At 31.0% G+C, this 24,502-nt stretch overlaps 1 protein-coding gene and 1 long non-coding RNA gene across 2 annotated transcripts in view; one reads left to right on the top strand and one right to left on the bottom strand.

The window, feature by feature from the left end:
- LOC126734589 (uncharacterized) overlaps nucleotides 1–19,250 on the bottom strand; it is a 34,867-nt gene extending 15,617 nt beyond the window's left edge. Inside the window, exons 1-2 of the long non-coding RNA XR_007660093.1 lie at nucleotides 19,138–19,250; nucleotides 16,454–16,699 (exon numbers count right to left, since the gene is read on the bottom strand). This is a non-coding gene — a long non-coding RNA (uncharacterized LOC126734589). The remainder of the gene's footprint in view (nucleotides 1–16,453; nucleotides 16,700–19,137) is intronic.
- Nucleotides 16,648–24,502, top strand: part of LOC126734586 (acyl-CoA Delta-9 desaturase-like) — a 38,729-nt gene continuing 30,874 nt past the window's right edge. The window contains exon 1 of the mRNA XM_050438280.1: nucleotides 16,648–16,812. Within this exon, the coding sequence (XP_050294237.1) occupies nucleotides 16,759–16,812 (54 nt within the window). The 5' untranslated portion in view covers nucleotides 16,648–16,758. The remainder of the gene's footprint in view (nucleotides 16,813–24,502) is intronic.

The following is a 24,502-nucleotide window of genomic DNA, read 5'->3' as shown; positions in this document are numbered from 1 at the left end:
TATTGGACGTTAATGCTTGTTAGAAGACCTTTAGGATAGTTTTTGCTACGCTGATTATTACAACATAATGTTGCATGCAATATTTTATACTTCACTTTATTTTAATTACTAATTTAGTATTTCATATAAACTTTTTTAATACTGATTTCAGTGTAATTCTTATTTTATTTAATAATTCTAAAAAGTAGAGTCAAAAAAATGGTTTCAAATTAAATTATGAAAGAACTAATTAGCAAAATAATTACTAATTAGTAAAAAAAAAAGAAGAAATCAATAGAAAAAAAGTTATAAGTTTTCCTTTAAGATCTGATTTTTTGTAATATGATGGTATCATAAACTCTCTGAAAAATGAAACAAGGAAAAATCCCTATGTGTAATTTTACATTTTAAACGTTCTAAAATCTATAAGAATTTCATTCACCTAAGGTAATTTACTACTAAAATAATGATAAACCCATAACACCTCTTGTTTACCAAAGGAAACTTAAATTTTTTTTTTATAATTTTAAAAATATTAAATATTTAATACTGAAGCAAGTTTTTTCTAAGCTTGGTAAATCCTACTTAAAGACTTAAGTGAAAAGGTAAATCGAAATAAAAAATAGATTCAAGCAAAGATAATACTTACAGGTTTAATTCTATAAGAAAAAACGTTTGTGTTATTGGTCTTTTCAAATTTGTATTCAATGGTTCATCTTACCAAAAGTATAATTTGCTTACATGAAAATATATTCTGACGTTTACAATTCACAGGTAAAGGAATCAAAACCTTTCAATTTCAATCATTTGCAACATTTTGTTTGATTTGTTAATTTTTTTTCTCGTCCACAGAATCACATTGCTTTCATGTCTAGAACTAACTTCGTGGAACCAAGGAAAATAAGTTAAAGAGTTAATCCAGTCTTCTACAATTCATTTTCATTTAACTATTTCGTAAAGTTATCATCGTCTTTTTGCACAAGGTCATGAAAGTTGAAGTAAGATTCAGATGTTGAATTATCTTCGAGCTTGGGTTTATTAAGTCTTTTATTCATTTAAGACGATATTTTTATTTTCTCTTCTTCGCATTTCTTTCTTTGATTCTCTTTCCATTCTTTCTTTATTTCTTCTTTTTGGTCTTTTCAATATTGTCAGTAGAGTTCAGAATAGTTGAAACAGTTTGTATCTTCCTTTTGAGTGGTATACGTTTTGTGAAGGAAAGAGGATGTCAACTTAGGAGGAGCCAGCTGCTATGAGGAAAATTCTTTTTCAGGTGATTTGTACCTTGAGGTACAAATCATTTGCTCAGTTAATCACACTTACAAGTTAGTCACACTTACAAGTGGCGTGATATTTGCAGATGCTTTACAGGAGATTGTGTTTTTATTCCCACCTTCAATTTTAGAAATGTTGATGCCAGCTACTTCACGTGTTTCTTTTGACAAACAGGCATAATCTGAAATTGCATATTTGTTGAGGAAAATAACACATAGGTACAATATAAATTCTTCCACACCATTGTCAACGCAGGCAGATTTCGACAAAGCTGTGTTTAGTAAGGTTCCAAAATGAATTCAAAATAATCATCCATTACTCTTAAAGAGACTTAAGTATATGACCAAAGGAGGGAGAAAGTAAACTCAAAGTCCAAGTCTCATAAATCAAAGCGTCTATTAAAGGTTACGCATTTCGCCGCATTAGGGTACCATCAGACCTAAATAAAATTATCAAAATATCACATCCAGTACATATTATCTTAAGAGGAATGAAAACAAATACAATTATGAAAAGAAAAAAAAATATAAAAAACATTTTTTCAAAAAATTTTTAATTTAATAGGGATCGAACCAGATCCAATGGTCTCTGGTTCGATTCCCTATTTCCAAAATGAAGTCGATTGATTTTTAAAACTCATTAAAACGATGTAATTTTTTTCGGCAAACTCTAGAGTCTCCAAGGAGCTTGTGTGGGACGCATGTCCGTCTAAAAGGAGTCGATACTTTTCCATTAGGCTTTATTCGCAAAAAATGTACTTTTAGCCAGTCCAAGAGCTCATTATTTACGTAAGCTCATTTTTGAGACATGCGCAGTTCTGGTGGCATGCCATCAATGAACTCTTCTCTTAGGTTTTTTCCTTCATAACGTAATACGGAGGTAAAAATGTTTCCACCCTACTCACACAAGTCAAAATCGATATAGTTTCTCTTTTTCCTCCAGAGCTGATGTTTGTTGCAGTTTTTGATTCTTTTATTGCCAATACTTCACCAGGCTTGTTGTTCAATTGTAACCCAGTTTTGTCCAGATGAAAAATGTTTGGAGGTTTGTTCATGAGATTATTTTTATGTAAAACCATACCAAGGAGGTTGAAATAATCATTTACAACATTTTTGTTCATACCCTTCAGATTTTCTTATAGAAAGCAAAGGATTACGAGATAGAGACGAATGAAATTATGATTTATTTTCATCATCTCTGCTAGTTCAGACGCCATTTTCCGAACAGAATTTCGACAAGAAGACTTTGCAGTTTTTTATGTGGTTGACGATTTTCGCCTCGTTTTCCAACAATGAAGACCATAGCTCGTTTAGTAAAATCTTATGATTTTAGACGATGTTTCAGCGTAGTTTGTGGCATGTTAAAACATTGTGCACTTGTTGAATAAAAAGCCACACGACACTCATGATAAATTATGCACTAGGCCACTGGTCTGTCTCTCCCGGTGGTCCATCTCTCCAGAAATCAGCCAATTTTATATTTACCAATTTTTCAAAAAGCTTTAGAAGAACTGATTACCATTATCCGTTATGCTAATGACGCAGTCTTGATTGCCGACAATATACACGACCTAGAACAATTACTGTCGATGTGGCAGGAGAACAGAGTGAATTAATAAGTCTAAATATCAACACCTACAAGACAAAATTCTTGAATATCTTCTAGAATCTGAATGCATTTGAAAACTCCAGCGCAACTTTTAACGCAATGCATGTAAAAAGATTGGAGAAACTAAAGTACCTCGACACTTGGTTATTCGAAAACTGATATTCCTAAAGAAGTATCCGCTTAAGAACGTGCTTGCCTGCTCCGAATTTGACCTTTACTTGCGGCTAATATTCGTAAAGTATTATGTTTAGTCGGTGCGTCTTAAGGGATGAACATTAAACATGAGTGCAATTGAGAAACTGAAGGCTAAAATACTGATTAAAATAGCCTGGATGGAGAAACTGACAAAAGAGGCAGAGCAGACAGCAACAAGAAGATACGCGAACTCTTTGAAACCATTAATAAGAGGAAAACTGCATATATGGGGCACATTATGCGAAGTATAAGATATCGATTCTTACAGTTGGTGATGGAGGGCAAGGTTGAGGGAAGAAGAGGAACTTTTTTCTTATTGAGAGCACTTTTTTCTTATTGCTTACTGCCTAAATAAAATTTGCTTGGGTGCCTAATTTAATGCCAACTTGTTGCATCATTATATATAATAAGGACTAAAAAAAAAGAAAAATTTATGAGTGTTAGATATAGGGTCAAATTAAACTCAAGACTAAGTGTTAATATTGGCGATGTTTTGGTCTGTATTGCGCCATCTCCAGGGTAACGGAAGGTAACAAAACTCTGTTTTCCTAGAATAATTTGATAGTGAAATTTTGAATTGTACTTGTAATCGGAAGACAAAATACCCTAAAAAACGTTTTAAATATTTTTATTAAAAAATTTCGTATAATTCTTACTCTATGCCATTCTGATATCTACTTTACCACTTTTTGACATTTCGCTATCCATTGCATCATTTTTTTTCTTTGTTTGACTGTTTCGCATGCATTAGTGAAGTTGTATCCTTGGGTGCCGAATTTAATGATGGAATGTTACATCTCCTTATTAATTGTATTATCTTACATTTACTGCTAAAATAATCGTCTAAGCCATATTTAGACGTTTATTAAAAAAAAGCTTCAACATGTTCGTGCATTAGTTTATTTTTTAATTTTTACAATTTAATCAATTTTCAATAAGAGCACATATATAATTATTTTGAAAATCGCCTTTTTACTTTATTTAGTGAAACTACCTTTAATAAAATGTAATGAAAAAACGTAATGAATGTGGGTACTAAAATTGTAGAAAAGGTTTTTCAGGAAAGTTAGTACATAATTAATGTTCTCTAATTTTACTACTAATCAATCCTTACTAACTATCTAAAGTTTTTACGATCGCAATAGTAATAAAAGTTGATTTAAAACGTTTTAGTACCGAAGCCAAACGGTACATACTATTATTAAAAGATATAAAAATGACAATTTCGTATTAGCTTTCGCTCATTATAATCATTGTTGCGAGTAAGGTGAGTTTATGGTTGCCCTAAGAGCATGCAAATATTTGTCATTTTCTCACATATAAGGTCTACAGCAGATTTCGATATAAATTATTTAGATAAGATTTATACCAGAGAAATTTTGAAAAAAAATCTGAAACTTCCTAAAAAATTACTTTATATCCTTAAAATTGCCTGAATTACTTTAACTGCCTAGAAAATGACTTCAATTGTCCCAGAAAAATATTTTCAAAGCTACCTAGAAAAGTTAAACTAAAAAAATATGAGATCGCTGTAACTGCATTGATAAGATATGAAGGATAAGGCTTTAACTAGTTAGAATGAAGAAACATTATTTGCAAATGAAAGAAGGGGAAAAATTACTTAATACCAAGAATTAGACTTGCCTAAGATAATACCTAATCCTGAAAAAATGGGAAAAGTCCTAATTTGAGTCCTAACTGAGAATTTTTAACTCTGAGGTAAATGACTATAAATACAAAAAGGCGTTGCACAGCAGCTATACTGTTGGTTAGACTCAACCTGTACTAGAAAATATTAAGATCATTAGAGTTTCATAAAAGATATGTTTGATTGTCCTAGCAAAGTTCAGGACAACGTTATTATAATTACTATAGCAATCAGAGGTCAACATAGTAGATACATCATCAGCAAACAAAACGGAAAACCCTGCAGTCACATTAATAATTAAATCAGTAATGTAAGTGACAAATAGGAAAGGATCCATTATTCAACCCGGGGAACGCTCTTTAAAACTTGTTTTGAGAAATACATTTGTTACCTTCAAATATAAACCTTACCTATTATGATCGAGTAATCAAGTGTTTGTCGATTAGTCGATCACAAGTTGATGTGCTTTTGATAGAAATTTCGTAATTAATTAAATTGAAAGTTCGACTAAAATCAAAAAATAGACCAAATGTGTTTTTATTGTCAATATTTTGGATAACCTTTAGAAGAGTTTATACTATAGTATCTTAGGTGTTGCATCCTTCTCTGAAGTGTCGAAGAATATTGTTAGAATTATTAATAAGGAATTGAATATTGAAATACTCCTATAATTTATTACTCCCTCGACACAATCTTTTTCATAAATTAACTTCGGACAAAAATAAGAAGAAATGCTTCAACTGGCCAAAAAAAAAATAAAACGAACGCAGTTACCTAGATAAATATATCAAGAAAAATATTTAAAGCTACTGGAAAAATTATTTTAACTATCTGTTTTATAATCAAAATTGATGATTGCCTAAAATGAAAAAAATAATTGCCTAGAAAAAATGATGAAAAGCAAATGCCTTCAGAGGAAAGACATGCATTTATTCAAGGAGGAAGGCAAGACAAGAAAATTGCCTGAAAAAAGAGAAATAAATTCAGACTACTGAAGCCTGAAAACAGGCAAAATCACACGAATTCCCTAAAACATGGACCACAATGTATCTTAATGTAAAAAACGGGTATGTGATTTTAAACATACTTCCATTTGTTTCTTCTTAAATGTCATCAAATTCGAAAGAAATAAAAGAAGGCTTTAACTGGTTTGAGAAATGAAGAGAAAAGGTTTCAACTCCTAAAGAACTGGTATAAACCTACTAGTAAAGTTAATTCAGTAACAAACCATTGGATATATGGTAAGGTTAATATTTCTGTACGTATATTTTCGTGCCCAATAATTCTATAAGTAAAACCTTAGAGAGTCTTCTTCTAATTATTATATTATTATACTTCTTTTAATTATTGTACTATTAACGGTTTAATTAAAAATTATTAAATGCCTTTGGAGAAAAATCTAATTTGATTAATTTAAAAGTCAAATTCCGCCTCTCGGCAATTTCTTTCTGGTCAACTTTTACCATTGAAATTCGGATATAAACCCGGCGTGTTTTTAGGTTACCGCGAGATAATTATCAAAAGCGAGCATCCGAACGATCAATGAATTTCGGTGAAAGTCTGTCCCTGACAGGGGTCACGTTCATATCATATTTTAGCCTTATGAAGTTTAACACTTTTAAACATTAAATTAATTTTTCATAATATTTGTCAACTATAGGTGTCAAAGTAAATTTCCGCTTGTTTGTCTCAGATCACAGAATTTTTGGTAGAATAAAATAATATTTGTATATACAGAGTGTCTTCGTTAAGTAATTTGAAAAATTAGGTTAGGTTAGTTAACTTAATTTGTCAGATATAAATTTGATTGATTTAAAGACACTTGAAATAGATCTGGGCCAGTCTTTACCATCTTAAGCATTTGGGGTTTGTTTATTTTGGCTTTTAATTGGTTCTTGATGCTTTAAAAATAACTAAAATGATAGCAATTTTTATTATTTAAATAACCAAGAATAGTGGTAAAAATAAAAGTTTCTTCATGATCAATCTAACTTAGAGGGAAAGTACCATTTGTTCTTGACCTTTGATATATTGTACTAAACAATTTATCACAAGTCGACGATTTGGAAAGGCTTCTTGATATAATCTACGTGCTTCTAGAGCATAAAATTTTTAAAATTCAGATGCACTAAAACGCTCACCAAATAAAATATTATTATTAAGCATGACTTTTGGATCCTATGTAAACAGGATAAACCTCATGCAATAAATAGCTTTTTATTCGTTTTCTCGAAAATTACGCAGAATACGAAAAAAAGGCAAAAGGCAAAAGAGTTGCATTTTTTAATGCTTAATTTAAAAAATAAATAAAATTTGTAAAAAAGCCAGTGGTGCTCATTTTTTTTGTTAAAAATCTGTAATAGTGTGCACTACTCAATTTCAACAAAATCGGTCAAACTTATTTTTTTTTTAAGTTTTACGCTCATGTTCGTATACATTTTTATTTTCTTCTGATGTAAAATCACCCTTTAAATTATTCGTTATATCCGGATATCTTGTATAAGTATATTTAAATTATAAATAAGCTAACTGTCAAAAAATTTTTAATTCTTCTGAAATATTCAAATTTTTAGATTATTAAAGCACCAAATGAATTTATTTATTTATTTTTTAATGAATTTAGTCTTTAATGTGCATTTATTTGAAAAATGTTAATAAAAAAAATATTTTCTTGAATGATATGTTGAATGCGTAATTTGATGCTTAATTAAAATTCTATTTGAAAATTATCTATCTAGAGATATCTGAAAAAACCCCAAGATTCAAGAAGGCTTTAATCAATAAAAAATTTAAAAAGTCTTATTTTAAATAACTTTTTACAGGGATAGAGAGTCCTTAAAAATACAGCAAATTTTCGCATAAAACAAAGAAAGATAATGAGTATAAGAAGACGAAAAAGAAGGAAGGAAAAAAAGTTTAATAGAACAATGAAATCTAACTCATTCAAAAATCTACTTTACAGTTAAGTATCAAATTATATTTTCCATAAAAGTCTTTTTGCATTAACATTTTCTCTTTTCTAGGTCGTGGCATTAAAAAATAATAATTAAACAAAAGAGTACCAAAAGCACTTTCTTCGCATGCAACGTAGAGCTTCAAAACGAAATTCAGCATGTCATTAATCAATTTTGACTTAACGCTTAAAAGGAAAAAAGAAATCGACATGCCGAAGAGTGTAAAGGAAAATAATAATTGTTTCAAGATGATGATGATGATGCATTATCGTGTACTATCTATATAGTATTTAATTTGAAATGTATGTATGTATTGCATATTCTGAAAGTAAAAAAAATGCATTTTTGGCCAGCAGGTTAATCATATTCAATCTGTTATCTGTTACAATTTTATTTTTGTAAACATTTGTCAGGATATTTAAAAAAATACTGTTTTCTAGATGATGAAATAATTTTTAAAAAATGAGTAAAAGCTGAAATAGGTGATAAAGAAGCAAATAAATACTCTTCAAATACCTGATGGAATAAAAACAAATTTTACTTCCTGGGAGAAATCGGTAATTCTTTCAAATATCTGAAGGCATTTACAGCTGTTGAAATAACTGGAAGATAAAAAAAATTACGTCAAGTTCCTGGAAGAAAGAATGATCTAAATGCTGGAAGTGATGATATAAATATGTTTAGTAGAAATTAATAAATACCTAGTAACAATATAAAATGACTGAAAAAAATTAAAACACTACTACTTTTATTTCCTACGTAGAAGTAAAATTAGGATGAAATATCTGGAAGAAACAGTAACTGACCCAAATATCTGGGAAAACAACCAACGATTTCAAATCACACTTGCTGAAGAGAGCATTGAACTAACTTTTTATTAAATAATGGTAAAACGTTAAAAATATTCATTTGTTCAAAATTTTAAAAAAATATTTTGTACTAAGACTATGTACTATATTTATATAGTGCGGCTCTTAATTGTCCCCTCTCACTCGTAACTTTTGAATGCGTTTATAAAAAAAATTAAGATTTGGCAGACATCATTAGCAACCTAAATACTACTTTTTGGTCCCTAGATCATTTTGCAAAACTTCAAAATGGCGGTAATATGCAATTTTGAAAAATAAAATTAAATAGAAAGAGGAGTATTTGAAATGACTCCTCTTTCTGATGCGATACATCATTTGAAAGCTCCCACTTAGTGCTTTATAGTCCTAGATTATTAAGTAATTACTTCTACCCACAGCAAAATGGTGGACTTATTAAATCTTATTTTTTGCAGTTTTATTTCCATTTAAAATAATTGAACTTTAGGTAATACGGAAAAGTAACTATTTCACTACAAAATATGTTGAAAATGTGCACCATTAATTTCCAGACAGTAAAATAATCTATTGGAGAACTTTTCACGAACATTATGGAAAGTGACTTTTTCTTTCAAGTAGCCCGATAAAAAAAAGTCGAGAGGTGTAAGATCGGGCGACCTGGCTGGCCACTCGGTAGGCCCTCGATGACCAATCTCCGATTAGGATAAGTATTAGTCAAATATCCGAAGAAACAATAAAGCATCTTGGGTCTAAAAGAGCTTACAAACAACTTCCTGGAAGAAATAACAACTGATAATAACACCAAAAAAGTGCCTGGATAAAAACGAATTTTACCTTCTGGGCGCAATACCAAATTAAATAACAATAAATAAAATTAGATTTATAAACATATTTTTTATAATTCTCCATTTCCTATAGTCAAAATTTTCAAACCTTTTATTATAAGTTTTGTGATTTGATATTTCCTCAAATCTAGATCGAAAAAATGCTATATTATTATTTTTTTTAGCTCGTAATTCCGGTCCTCCATCTAGTAATTTTTTTAATGAAAGATGCGAGAAATCGGTATTATTCTTACGAAGTTTCAGAGGATGGTATATAAAATTCACGGTCAGAGATTTGTTTTTTTTTTCAATCCATCGTTGCTGGTTCAGGTATGTAGTACAATATTATCATTTTATTACAATAACAGTCTTGGCCATATTGAGAGCCTTGCATAAATCAAAACCGGAACTTAGACAGGCCATATATATTATTATAATAATTTGTCAATATCAGTGGAAAATTGATTTGCTTAAAGATAACATTTTAGCAGGCATCTTATTATTTTTTTTGTATTCATTATCAGTTTTTCAATGTTTTACATACTTAATAAAAATAACTTTAATTAAATTGGTTTTTTTACTACCGAAATACAATTTTTTCATTCATGTTAGTCAACATTTTAATGCTTCAAAACCCATACGAGAAAATACACTTTTTTACGGCTTTTTAGGTGATCAAACCGCTACTGCTGCTATTAATATTTACCGGCAATAGTATATTATTTATTGTTTTTAATAATTTTTTGTATATGCTTTTTAATTGTGTTGTTTGATTAGGGATAATTTGTATTTTTTAAATTTCACTGCGATATACAATCGCGTCAAAAAAGTAGTTTTATCCCATCTAAGCCGATAAAATATAAATAATTATTTAAAAGCAGTTTTAGGTTAGAATTTCAATTGTTAAGGTTACCTATTTAATAACTAATTCCATCATTGGATTCTTTCAATGTTTTTTCTTTCAACTTTGGGTCGTTAAAGTACAGAAATCAACTTTTAAATAGAAAGTGAACCTTTTAAATCACTGATGAGATTATCATAAGTTTATAGTGGCCAAACTAATAAAAAAATAGGAACAATTTATTTTTTGGATTTGGATTATTATAGATCATTAAATGATATAAATAATTCCTGAAATAAAGATTTTATTAGTTCCACGACAGTTAACTAGGGAATAATGTCGTTTTTTTTATTGGTTTTAAAGTATGGCATCTTTGAAAATTACTGTTGTTATAAAGAGGTTGTATCCGGATTCGGATTGTGCGATGTTTAAAATCATTGCTGAGATTAATAGTTTTATATCATTTAAACATACCATTAAATCCTTTAGATCAATGTTTTTTTTCCAATTTCAGGTCGTTGAACTACACAAATCAATTTTAAAGTAAATAGAATCTGAGTTTTGTGATAACATAACAAAACAACAAAATAGTTTTTTTTACTAGTTCTTGTTCGCTGAACATTTTAAATCACTGCTGAGATCAACATTTAATTACAGTTTTAAATTTTAGTCGTATCTTTTCAATCACTGCTAAGATTATTAGTTTATACTGCCCAAACTGATAGGAAAATAAGAACAATGCATTTTTTCGATTTAAGATTGTTAAATCATATAAATAATTGCTAGAATAAAGATTTATCAGTTCCATGGTCGTTAGAGAATAAAATAATTTGTTTTATTGGGTCTAAAGTATCGAATCTTTGAAAATCATTGTTTCGGAATGTGCGATGTTAAAACCACTGCTGAGATTAATAATTGTATTATATTCAAACATATAAGAAAACAAACATATTTTTTATCGTTCTAAATTACCTTTTAAGCCTTTAAACTCTTCTGTAAAATCAATAATCTCATCTTTGATTTTAGTTGGAAAAGACACTAAACCTTTTGTTAAATCAGTTCTGACATAAATATTTTATCTCAATTTTTTAAGTCAATAAGAAAATATTTTTTTCACTTGTGTTAAATTACCGACGGCTTTAAATTACTGTCAATATAAATGTTTCATTATATATAAACCAATCAATCGTTTTTCTCCATTCCAATGTATTTGAATCCTGTATATTAATGAAATAAACATAAACAGTTCCACGAGGTCATTTTAAATCACTGCTGATATAAACTTGTTGAAGCAACCTGCAAGGTGACAGGGGCAACACAAATTTTGTTATCCTTTTCGAAAATCACTGCTAATAATACAATCAACAAAAAATGGAAGAAATGGAACAAGATAGCAACCATAACCAGTTTTAAAAGTTCTATAAAGAAATTGCAAACATTAACAAAGGCTTCAGACAAACAAAATTAATAGAGTAAAACTGAGTACCAAACTGCAGAACCGGTAGAACAACCTACATATTATGAAAAAATTATCAAAGCTACCAAAAAGCTCAAAAATATGAAAACTCCAGGAAAAGACAACATACCAGCAGAGCTGCTCAAATATGAATCAAGAGCACTGCATACACAGGTGCATAGCATTATTACCCTTATATGGAGTCAGGACAAATACCAGAAAAGTGGAAAGAAATCCTGAATATTCCTATCCATAAAAAGGGAGACAGGTCAAAATGCAATGATTACAGAGGAATAATTTAGAGATGAAACGGATAGTTGTTTGGCCGGATACCGGATACCGAATATTCGGCGGGCAGCGAGGCCGGAGGACCGAATATCCGGCGGCCGGATATCCTGCCATCGAAATCGGGTTTATTCGACGTCTTTCGTTTAAAATTCGATTATATCGACCGGGGGCATATCGCATGTCGTGGCGTCGGTTCCATATTAGTTTAGTTTCTGCGTAGTTTGACCGGGCGCGTGTTGTTGGTGACGTTTTAAAATCGGTTTAGTTCCTGCGTAGATAGAGTGCAGATAGTTTTATTGTTTAGAAGTTCTAAATATGTCGTCGAACACAAAAAGGTCGCCAATATGGCAATATTTTGACATAAATAAGGATAACAATAGGTTGGCTGACTGTTTGCTGTACCAGCTTCAAATATCTCGGGGCGGAGAAGGAAAAAAGGCTGTGTATGTTTGGTTATTTTCGGGTAAATTTTGAAATTACCTATATTCTAGGTACTTCCGCCATGACTAACCACTTAAAATCAAAACATCCCGAGAAGTTTGCTTTGCTTAACAAAGCTAAAGGCAAAGAAGAAACTACCATGCTTGAGAAGTCTGGTGCCTCTAGTACAAGTTCGTTTTTGAGAACGACAGAAAAGCAGCTAACTTTATCAGAATGCGTTGAGAGAAAACAAGTTTGGAATGTTAATGATTTAAAGGCAAAAAAATATCATTATTTAATTGCTAAAATGATTGCATTAGATAATGAGCCGCTAGGTATCGTAGAAAGAGTTGGATTTAAAACTTCTTCAACATGATTTACCTCGCTATGAATTACCAAGTCGCACATATATAACCCAAAAAAATATTCCAGATATCTACAACAGAATTATTGAAAAAATCAAAGGAAGCATTTCAAATGCTCTCGCAATTTCTGTCACTTCTGATATATGAACGTGTGCGCACAATAACTCTAGCTTTCGGAGATTCACAGCCCATTGGGTGTCTCCGGAATTCTAATTTCACCACGGAGTTCTTGCTATGAAACCATTCTCCGGAGCCCACACAAGGGAAAACATAGCAAATGAACTCAATGCTATTGCAGCTCGATGGGATATTCACCAAAACCAAATACATGTACTTGTTCATGACAGCGATGCAAACATGGTGAAAGGTGTTCGCATGGCAGAGTATAGTTCTGCCGGATGTTTCATTCATTCGCTTCAGAGGGTTGTTACTGAGTCATTAAAGATACAGCGACTCATGAGTGGTGTCTGATGGAACAATGTGTCAAACTTTTGAAGCCATTCGAAGAGATAACTAAAATCACAAGTGCTGGTCTCTCCTGCATATCCGAAGTAATACCGCATCTAGCAGCATTGAAAAAATACCTATGCAAGGATGAAACTGCGCAACGAACAGCTGATTTACCTCATATGAGAGCTGCCTTAAAATCAGAATTGAATTCTCGTTTTAGCTCATTATCTACAGATCCGAATTATCTTATTGCAACTTTCTTGGCCCCAGATTCAAAACAAACTATTTAGGGACTCTCGAAGCTGAAAGAGCGCGACAAAAGATCTTGTTAGAGTTTTTAAAAATGACTTGGGACGAGTCCTCCAGCAGCAGTGATACATCGCCATCATCCACACCACCACCTTCTAAAAAAAGCAGAAATGAAACTGATTCCAATGTGACTCGCGATTTCCACGACACCTTTTGGGATTGTTTCAATGAAATAGCACATGAAAATAACAGTCAAAGTCATCAAAGTCAAAATCAAGCGAAAAATCCAATTGCAAGAGAGATTGACGGTTATTTGAAGACAGTTCGAATTGAAACCCGAGCCGAGCACCAACCGGGATCCGTACGCTTGGTGGTCGGCTAATTTACAAGAGTATCATAATTTGATGAAGTTTGCCAAAGTATACCTTTCAGCTCCTTGCAGCAGTGTTTTCAGTGAGAGGCTGTTTTCCGAAGCAGGTTTGGTTTACAAAAACAAGCGAAATCGCTTGTTGCCGGCAAACGCTGAAAATTTGGTTTTCATTCACCATAATTTACCACTTTTTAATTTTGACTATTAGGTATATGTATTTTTACTTTTAAAATATTTTTAGGTGTAAATTTTAAGAATTCCTTTCCGGTTTTTTTAATATGTTGGATGAGTTGTTCTAGTCTAGTATACTTAAAACTTTTAAGTAGCTACAATTTTCTTTTTTTAGTTTTTACTATTTTATAATGAATAATTTTGTTTTTCAGATGGTTTCTATGACTTTGTTATCTTTAATAAAAGCTATTAGAAGTATAGTTCGACCATTTTTTGTTATTTACGTTACTGTTTAAATATCCGGTATTCGGCCGGATACTGAGCCAATATCCGGCATCCGGCCGGATAGTAAATGTAAACCGGATAGGCCGGATACCGGATAGTTATCGGATATCCGTTTCATCTCTAAGGAATATCCTTAATCAACACAGCATATAGGAGCCTTGCAATTATACTGTTGGATCGCATTAAACTCATCATAGAGGACTTCCAGTGTAGATTACGTCGAAATAGGTCTACTGTCAACCAGATATTTATAATGAGGCAAATGTTAGAAAAATGGAATTGAATGGGAATTTAATAGGATGATTCATAAACTGTTTATCGACTTTAGAATATACAATAGTATTCTAAGAGTTAAGTCATGGGATACAATGGTAGAGATAGAAATTCCCAAAAAGTTATTCAAGTTAATAATTATATGTGTCAACAACCAGAAGTAGAGTAAAAGTGGGTGAGATGATATAAAATTAGTTTGAGATGCCGGGTGATCTGAAGCACGGTGATTCTCTCTCCTCGAAATTGTTTAATATTGTTCTGAAAAGAAGCTATGGGATTGGCGGAATTGACCCTGGAAGTCGTATTGATCGTGGAAGTTGGTATTGATAACACACGGATTCTCTTGACATTGACGTCATTGGAAACACCGTAATAATGCTAAAGGAGTTATTCAATAAATACTGTATGATGTAATTTTAAATTTTTTATAAATCCATGTTTGGTCCCATTCTCATGTATCTTAATTCAATTTAACTTTTTAACCTTGTCTGAGGTACTAGATCTATAAGATGTATTGACGGAACCCCTTAATTTGTTATCTTTGATGATGGACTTGTTATATGTCCGAAACATGTCGGATTAATATTTTTTAAATAAATTTAGTGGAGGATGACCGAAGTATGATCATATACTCTAGTAAGACTTGGATACTTACCAAGGAAAACGAGCGTAACTGAAGTATTTCAGATCCATTCAAAAACAAAAAACGAACTGCCTGAGATCTACGAGAAACCCGACATTATTAAAGTAGCTAGGGCCGGACAGTTTAAACTGGCTGGACATGTAATAAAAATCGTCTGAGAATAAAATCGTGAAGTGCGGAGATCTAATGAGGCCGCGTATGAGATGGAGAGACAACATTGGTGCAGATCTGAGAGCGAAGGGAATAGTATATAAGCTTGAATTGATGCAACATAGAGAATGATGTAGAATGATCGTGTGTCAGCCAAGACTCACCATGGAGTGTAAAGCGACAAATGATAATGATATGATGAATACTGAACAGCAACCAACCTGAAATAAGAATACCAGTTTTGGGCTTTAATTCTGTAACATCCTTTAAGGTCACTGTCAATATATTATCAAATAAATATTTACTGAGTCTTACACACTAAATCATTGTTGAGATTAATATTTTAGAGCATTCAATGCGATAAGGAAATAGATCGTTCTAACCTTTTAAATTACTGAAATAAAGAATAATTATAAAAAAAACTCTTTGGTCTTGAAGGAACACAGATGATGTTTTTGTGCCTTTAATACCTTGATGGATGACAGAATCAGTCTCTACTGGATTCTGTTTTTCTGCGAATTAATTCCGACCAATTCAGTGGTGTAGTTAACATTTAATTTAGTGACATTCGTTCTCCTAGAATCATAAAAACTCTTTTAAAAATTAAAATGAAGCTCTTGGCATGGTACTCATTTTCAACCAATTTTTCATAAGGAGTTCAGTAGTATAAAAACAGTTAGTAGTTCAGTAGTTTTTACCTAAAAAAATACTTAAAAAACATCGAAAATTTAGTCTACAGGGTAAACCAAGAAATATAGTATGTTCTCTGTACAAACCAGTTCGTTATCAGTGCAAAAATATCCAATTCCCAAACTCCCTGTTGCGGCATGACTACCTGTGGCACCATCTAGGAGTCATTCTTTAAAACATGCATTAAGGTCACTTGATCTGATCAGAAATAATGTATCAGGCCGTTGGGCCGTCTAACATTCATGCTTCAAATCGTAAATGTTAGACAAGCCTAAAACGATAAAGTATTCAAGCCTAGACTGGTAGAGCTACTATTACATGAGATCATTATTAGGATGATCCGTTATCAATTTTCATTCGGCCCCCGTATACGAATAATCGAAAATGACGCGCATCACGGAGCGCCCAACTCTCACTTCCTATACCAAAATCGTCAAACGGCACTTGCCTCGCTCTCAGCATATTTACTTCCACTCACGCTCACCTACTTACTTTTGATTTCCCCCATCTGTAGATTTCGGGTGGTGTGAAGCATGAGACCTTTCTTCTCGATCCTCCTTGATCAATGAAGTTCAAGATCGCGAGGTGGTTATTTTCATTGACACGGTTTTCATGGACGCACGTCGAGAGTGACACACATTATAGAATTTGTCTATTGGTTTCTTTCTTCTCCTTCGATCTTTGGCCTTGAGAGGAAAGTTTCGTTTTGCGTCGCGTCCGTCAGGTACCGTTTGGTTTCTGTGCGAGAGATTTTTGTGCAGGATTTAGAAATTTTTGAGTTTTTCTAAAATTGTACCATGATTTATACGGAGTTTTTGAATGAGTCGTCGTATGTGTTGGGTAAAGAAAAGGTAAGTCTTGTAGTTTTTATAGTATTACGTATAAAAGGGTAACTTATTCATTATTTTTTGGTAACAAAATTGTTAAAAACTCATTTACTCAAGGGTTGTTTCTATATTAATAGAAATAAGGATTTTTAACTTGAGTTTTCTTCGGCATCAGCCCCTGAAAATCTCTGCAATAATTTTTAAACGAATTTTACTTAAACTCCCTGGCAAATGTATTTACAAACCATTGAATGGCTATTGAGAAAACTCACATTTCCAACATTTCAATAATTAAGTAGAGCTTTTAAGTCATTAGATTATTTGAGTTTTTGAGCTTCCTGTGCAAGGATGTTTATTAAGTATTCCAAAAACTATAAGAACTTGAATCACTTAAAAAAATGAATTAAAAGCTGGACTTCTTATCAAAATAATATCCTATTAAATAATTCATCTTTTAAGAAACGAGCCTAAATGAGCATTTACCAATAATGAAAAAAATAAATTTCAATCTGATGTCTAAGGAAAACATTAAAACGAGCATTGGCACTTTTGGCAAAATAACATGCTGTGTTTCTGCATATCAATTGAACCCAAAAATTTTGGCATAACCACAAAAATAATTGACTCTCTTCTGACATTACATGAAATAATAAAATTGGTAGTGGATAAAAGGGCAGAAAATTAAAGACGTTAAGATTAACAAAAAAAACGAGAAACATGGTCTAGCGAACATGGAATAAGGAAAAAAATTAATTGATAACTAACATCAAACATTTCTGTAATATTTATTTATTAATTTAATATATTATTTCTTGTCATAAGAATAGGTGGTTTGTAGTTTAATTTTTTTTCTCTTTCTATTCTATGCACACTGTACCATGTTTCTTTATTTTTTTTAGGCTATCCAATAAAAGGTCAAGACGTTGCTCAAACAATAAATACGTTTTTAATTTGCTGTAATATTACCCAACACCCAACACCGTTTCATTATTTTACTATAAATTAATGTTGAATGACTGAAATGATGATGAACCAAACGATTTCGGTTTGACATTTTAAGCCAGAAATACTAAATAATGTATAAATAACATGGAGAACGTCATTTCTTTAAAGTCTGCCATTGGAGACTAAATAAAAACACTACATTTCACCCCAAAAACATATAATTGGAAGGTAACAAAATATGTCTCTTTTTTAATATTTATGTATTATTTATTTATTAATTCAATATATTTATTTTTATCGCAAGAATAAGAGACTTGTAATTAATTTTTTTTTCTTTCTATTCTATGTACAATGTTCCTTTATTTTCTTTAGCCTATCCAATAAAAGGTCAAAATATTGCTCAAATAATAAATATGTTTTTAATTTATTGTCCTATTACCCAATACCAGTTTCATTATTTTACAATAAATTAATGTTGAATAAAAGGAAATGATGAACCAAGAAATTTCAGTTCCACTTTTTAAGCCGGCAATACTAAAAAACATGGAAAACGCTCTTTGGTCAAAGTTTGCTATTGAAGAGCAAGGAAAACCATTAAATTTCACTCCAAAAAAATTGAGAATTATATAATGAGATACTGGATAACTATAACGTTCAAATGTAAATATTCTGGAACGTTCACTGAACTGTTGCTTGTTTAATGTTCTGTTACAAGATATTCTAACATGATTCTTATTAAGCATACTGAAAATATGCTAAAAGAACTATCAAAAGAAATTACCCTACAAAACCCTCTCTAAATACCGAAATTATTAACCCGGAATCACGTTTTTACCTTCAAGTCTGTCGTTAGAAGCTATATTAATGGAAAAAAAATTGAAAATATTTTATACAGTTCTTAAGTTTTATTTTAAAGTCCGGTCATGAATAAAAATATTAATAATTCAAATTTGATGGTCCTGGCAAAATTGCCTCTAATTCAGAAAGTTTTTGGGATACAAGAATCACTGTTATATGAATTTATTGGAACATAAACCCTCTTTCTTTACCCAAAATTTCGTGAAGATATTCTCAAGAATAGTTAAAAATCGTGCCAACTAAATCTAGTTTGAATTTAAAGTGCTCCTATATTTTATTAACTGAGACCACATTACTAACGAACATTCCAGAAATATACAAAATTGGTAGAACTCTCATGGCCTATTCCTTAAACTATAATCATGAAAATGTTAATAAAGCATGATGGTAACATAAGAATAGGTTCAATAGGAGAAGATATTAGCTTAACCTCATTTTTTATCACCTCTGTGCCATCTACAGTTAACTCTTCACATAAAAATGTACTCCATTAAGCTGATGTTATTTTTAATTAGCGTTTTTACCATTAAATTCCGACATACTTACGAGCTATCAGAAATTCATTTTCGTTATAACAATGCGAGAGAAAACGGCATGTGCTTTACAGCACTTAACGCTCAACAGTTCCGTTACTATTTTACATACCCAACCAATCAGTATCGTTTTACTTTCACGCTTGCTGAATGACTAGATAAACAAAATTACTAGTAATGGTCCGTTGATGTTTTAACAATAATTTAATTGAATTTGATGATCATTATATTTTTGTGCTTAATTTATTAATTAATATGACATTTTAATAGTAAATCCCATAAGGTATAGTCACGAGCGAATTTTAAACGTTTTTCTCTATACGCAATGCGTTTCAAGGCAATCATATAAATTATTACTAAACCATTTTTATAAACAAATTTAATGCCAATAACCTACATTAAAATCATACCTGGTGCTAACTTAGAGACAGCAAATAAATGATTTAATGCAAATTTTTGCGTTAGTGAGGATCAGTGATCTTGGTTTTATGTATAAATTACCTGATCTTCGTTATATGATGCACGTGTGTGACGCACGTCCTAATTTAAAGAAAAAAGTATCCTTTAAATTAATTTATTACATTAACGGATTTAGTAATATATCCAAATTATATGATTACATAATTCGCATAAATTTAAAAAGAACGTGCGTAAGCATGCCGCATGGACGTGATCTAGAAGATTTGACTGAAGTTCGTTCTAATACTTAGTTTATGTTCATTGCATCATAGGCACTCGTTTTTGAGTAATATTTATAGAAACCTTGAAAAGTAATAAGGGATTTTCTTGTTATTATTAAATAAAACAATTTAGCTCTTTAAAAAAGTAAAATAATAATAATGAGCCATATAGTTCAGATGTACAAGTAAGTCACCTATATGTTTACAAAACGTCCAAGTTGGTCTATTTAACCTTGTAAAATGTATACCTTAAAATATATACGGAATGAAAAATACAAAAATAATTTAATGGTGACTAAACGAACATTGAACTCTTTAATAAAACAAAGGCGCTGATAGGTTGAAATTTAAACTTTATTGTTAATTCTAGTATATAGTTAGCTTGTTTATCATAGCAATATTATGTTATATAAAATTTACATGTACAGCACATCTCACCTATCAAGGTTGAAAATTTTAAATAGTGGTTTAAAAGCAAACCTGTCATCTGCAAAATACTTTGCCAATACATATGATATCACTCCGTTACAGGATCTACAAAAAATAGTAATACATCCTGCTTTCTTATATCTAAAAACATATAAGGATAGATCTATAAAAGTAAGCATATTATTCTAGGGTGTGGAGAGTATAAAAGAGAGTTAATGAACTTTAGCACTATGAACTATGGGATTGATTTCTTGAATTAACTGAGTATAGTAATTAGAGAAACGTGATACCTCTAATCTGTTTCCTCTTGTTGCTAAGAAAAAACGTTAAATCCATTTAATAGTAATAGCCGATCAATTTTTTTAACAGGATAACACTTCATCCTACTTATATGCAAGATATCTAAATAGACTATCGATGTTCAAGGAAAAAATTGTCCAATTGAAAAAACCCCTACAGCATAGCACCCAATGGATACTTTTTGACTCAGTGCTGAAATATGTCCAAAGAACTTAGCATCATTATCTGGTTTCTACATCCACTTTCATTTCAAATGATCCAAATTGCATTTATTCTCTAACTAAACTTACCTCATTCTTCACATCCTTTGCTAATATCAATTATATTTGAAATTATATTGAATTTGGCTTCGTTCGACCATGTCAAAGGTCTTATTTCCATTGATCAGTGTAGTTTTTTTCAGAGAACGATCTTGTATTAATAATTCATCTTGCCTTTTGCCCCTCATTGGTGCCTAGTCTCAGGATGATGTTGATGTTTTTGACAGAATTGATCACTACATTTTATTAAATAAATTGAATCGCTATAGCTATAGCTTTTCATCCAGGCTAATTAATTTGCTTTATTCGTATCCCTTTGGTAGATCTGCGCAGTTTGGGGAGTATGAGTGCTTTAGATCCAAATTATTTATTGCTTCCTCGTGCGTACCTTAAGGTTCAAACCCGGGTCCGTTGTAATTTACTTTGTTTATCAACTATTTAGTTAGCTCTAGACTTAAAAGCTATTCTTAACATAGACGGTATTAATAACTGCTTATTTTTCAAGAATTGTCTGGATTTCTTGGAGACTTGGTGTGTTGATAACATAAAGATCAAAGATCTTCATTACTTTTAACTACTCGATCAACATACTATCTTAAGCCGACTTAGTCAGATTACTGATCTTGGTATCACCTTCGATTCCGAATTTAGTTTTATACCCTATTTTAATAGTGAAGTCATGAAGAAACTTGGGTTTAAAATTAGAAACTCTCAGAGATTTACTGCGAAGTCTACGTCTAAACGGCTTTTTGGCTGCTTTGTCAGCTCAAAATGGGAATATGGCTGCATCGTATGGAATCCAAATTACCAATGCCCTATTGATTTGATTGAGTTTCTTAACTATCTTAAATTAAAAAAAGCCTAATGACAAATGTAAATAAAGTGAACTGACATAAGGGCTTCATGGTGTTTTAACATCTGCATAGTGATGCCCATTTTTGATCTTAAAACCTTTTTGGTATTACAGCAACCTCCCTCTCTGGTTGTGCCTTTGATTCTGCTCCTTGTTTAACTAGTTTATTAGCTTTTGTTTACCTTTAAAGCACATATGATCTAGACCATGTTATTCAGCTCTTATTCATTCACGATATATTTAGCTTGGTTGATTTATTTTAATATATGGTGATAAGGCTTTTATTGATATCTGGTAATCGGTTCAGATTCATTTTCACCTTAAACACTGAGTTATATTTCTTTAGATCATAGGTTATTCTGTGTCCACAGTTGTCATATCAGGTACCCTTGTCAATTTTTGAACCACCGATATTTCTCAATATTCAAATGCCTTGTTATTTTGCCATTTCTCCCCGATGCAGTATTTTCGTTTTAAAGTACTTACCTAAATTGTTTCTGGTAATCCTATCTTAAGATACATTAAGTTACCCTATTGAGAGTAGATCTTAGATGATTGCAACCAAGTGTCTCTCTTTATCCAAACATTGCTATATAAAGTAGTCTTTAGGCTACTTTGGTAGTCACACCCCCTGGTCATCGTCACTGTAACTCGTAATAATCTTGATAATTTACTTACGACGTATGTATGACAAGTTTAGTTGACTCTTAAATGGGTCTATTGACTGTTAGGCATAGGCAGTCACATTTTCCAATTCAAATGGGTTTATTGGCAGAGTGCAATTACGCAAAAATACTCATCAAAAACAGGTTCTTGAATACTAATTTTAGATAAACAGAGAGTGCGACAGTAATTCAATCATTAATTTTATATATCTTAAGGATTTTAATTACCTAGTTTAATTTTGTTATCATCAGAACATTATTCGACCCAATTATTCTTGTTACACACTAGAGGGCACACGAGATACATGAGGCCCAAATCAGATTTCTACAGGTAGGCTTAGATCACCATTTATAAACGATGATTTTTAAATTCATTCTCGAGCTTCTGAGGATACTATGCAGTAGATCCTATGGCTTTTAGGAAACCATTTTTCTGTTACTGACCCTTTATTATCAGCAGTTTCTAAGTCATTGATTCTTTTGTATTTTCTATTCTTAGGGAATATGACGTCCTAATTACTTACTTAAAGTCTTACATCGTTTACTTATAAAGTATGATTTACGATCATTTTCTGAATTGAACCCATATTTTGTTGAAGATCGGGCAACTCGAAAACACTTTGAAATATTGCTCTTTTTATTGATACTGTTTCAGCAGATTTACAGAACAGGTCTTCAGATACTCACTTTGGAATATGGGTATCGATTTTTCATATCGATTATGACATAATGAATTTTAAGCATTTTAAAATGATTTGTTTATCAAGATTGGATGTCACTTTGAGTCTTTTTATTTTTACTCAATCCATGTAAGAAATTGACAACAAATTTATTAGATAATACGGAGTCGAATGATCAGATACCTCTTGTACTTCATTGAACTATTTGCATTAAAAGTCTTAAATCATTCAAACATTAAATAAAATCCTTAATCCTATCAATCCTTTCATTTCTTGTATCCGTTGACTTAAAAGTATGTTCATTGACAAGCAGTTTAGTGGATCTTGGTAATGTTTGATTAATTCGACATTAAGTTGACAATCGTCGATTTTGTACCACCTATGAGCTACTGAACAATTTCTGATGCTTCTTTTTATCAATATAAGAGGTTCACTGAATGAATGATACAAATATGTGCTACTTAATTGTAATAATTTGTGACTAGGAAAATCTTGTTAGGATCACAAACAATTAGAACATTCTTGTATTTTATGAATCTTAGATAGAAGAAGCTGCTTTTAAGCCATTCATTCCTTTGGTTTTGTTAATCTGAGGCAATATGAAGATTAGATGTTTCGTTCAAACATGCAGCTTATGGGATAATCTTGGATCTTGTCAATCTTTGTTCAAGTGAATATTAAATTGACAATTGTCGATTTTGCATCACCTATTGAATAATTTTTAATGCTTCTTTTATCAATGTAAGAGGTTTATTCAATCAATGATTAAAATATGTGCTACTCAATTTGTGATTAGAAAATTCTATTGATCCTAGAAATAACCATTTAGGCATTCTTGGATGATGTGAATCTTAGATAAGGTGGATATTAAATTTACTATATCTATTACTTTTGCATATCTCTTCTGCTCAGAGATCTTATGAGGTATGTTAGACATTAAATTTTTTAATTTAATATGATGGTCTTTATAAACATTTTTTTTAAATTAATGTTAGAGGTTTAGTGATTTAATGATCAAAAAATCCTTAAATTTGTTTATTTTCTTGCTGATATCTCTTCTGCTAGAGCCATTAACGATTGCAATTTTTTAAGCTCTTTAATTAAGTTATTAACTCATCAAAATAAAAACTCTTTCTTGCAAGTTACCCACCATATTTTTACTACTCATCTACATAGTTAAAAGTAAATAAATCAGGAACTTTATTAATAGAACATACATAAAATATGTAATATAAATAATATGCAAATAATTTTTTAAATTTTATTTTTTTCCAAATTTTAATTGCATTTACGTGCAGAATTTTACTATTTAATAATATAGTCCTACAGCGGTTTTGGTAATAAAGCGTGTTTTAAATTTAAATATGAATTATTGCATATAAAATTATTATTTTTTTAGAGGAGCGTAGCGTGCAAGGAATTAGAATTTTTATATGATAATAACAAAAATATGTTGAAATTTTAATAATAAAAACCATGTTAAAGAAAACCGGAAGATGACAATATTATTT

Source organism: Anthonomus grandis, chromosome 3 (genome assembly GCF_022605725.1).
Source record: "Anthonomus grandis grandis chromosome 3, icAntGran1.3, whole genome shotgun sequence".
Classification (NCBI taxonomy): Eukaryota; Metazoa; Arthropoda; class Insecta; order Coleoptera; family Curculionidae; genus Anthonomus; species Anthonomus grandis.
Note: the sequence above shows the minus strand (reverse complement) of the source record. Positions and strands in the feature narration are given on the sequence as shown.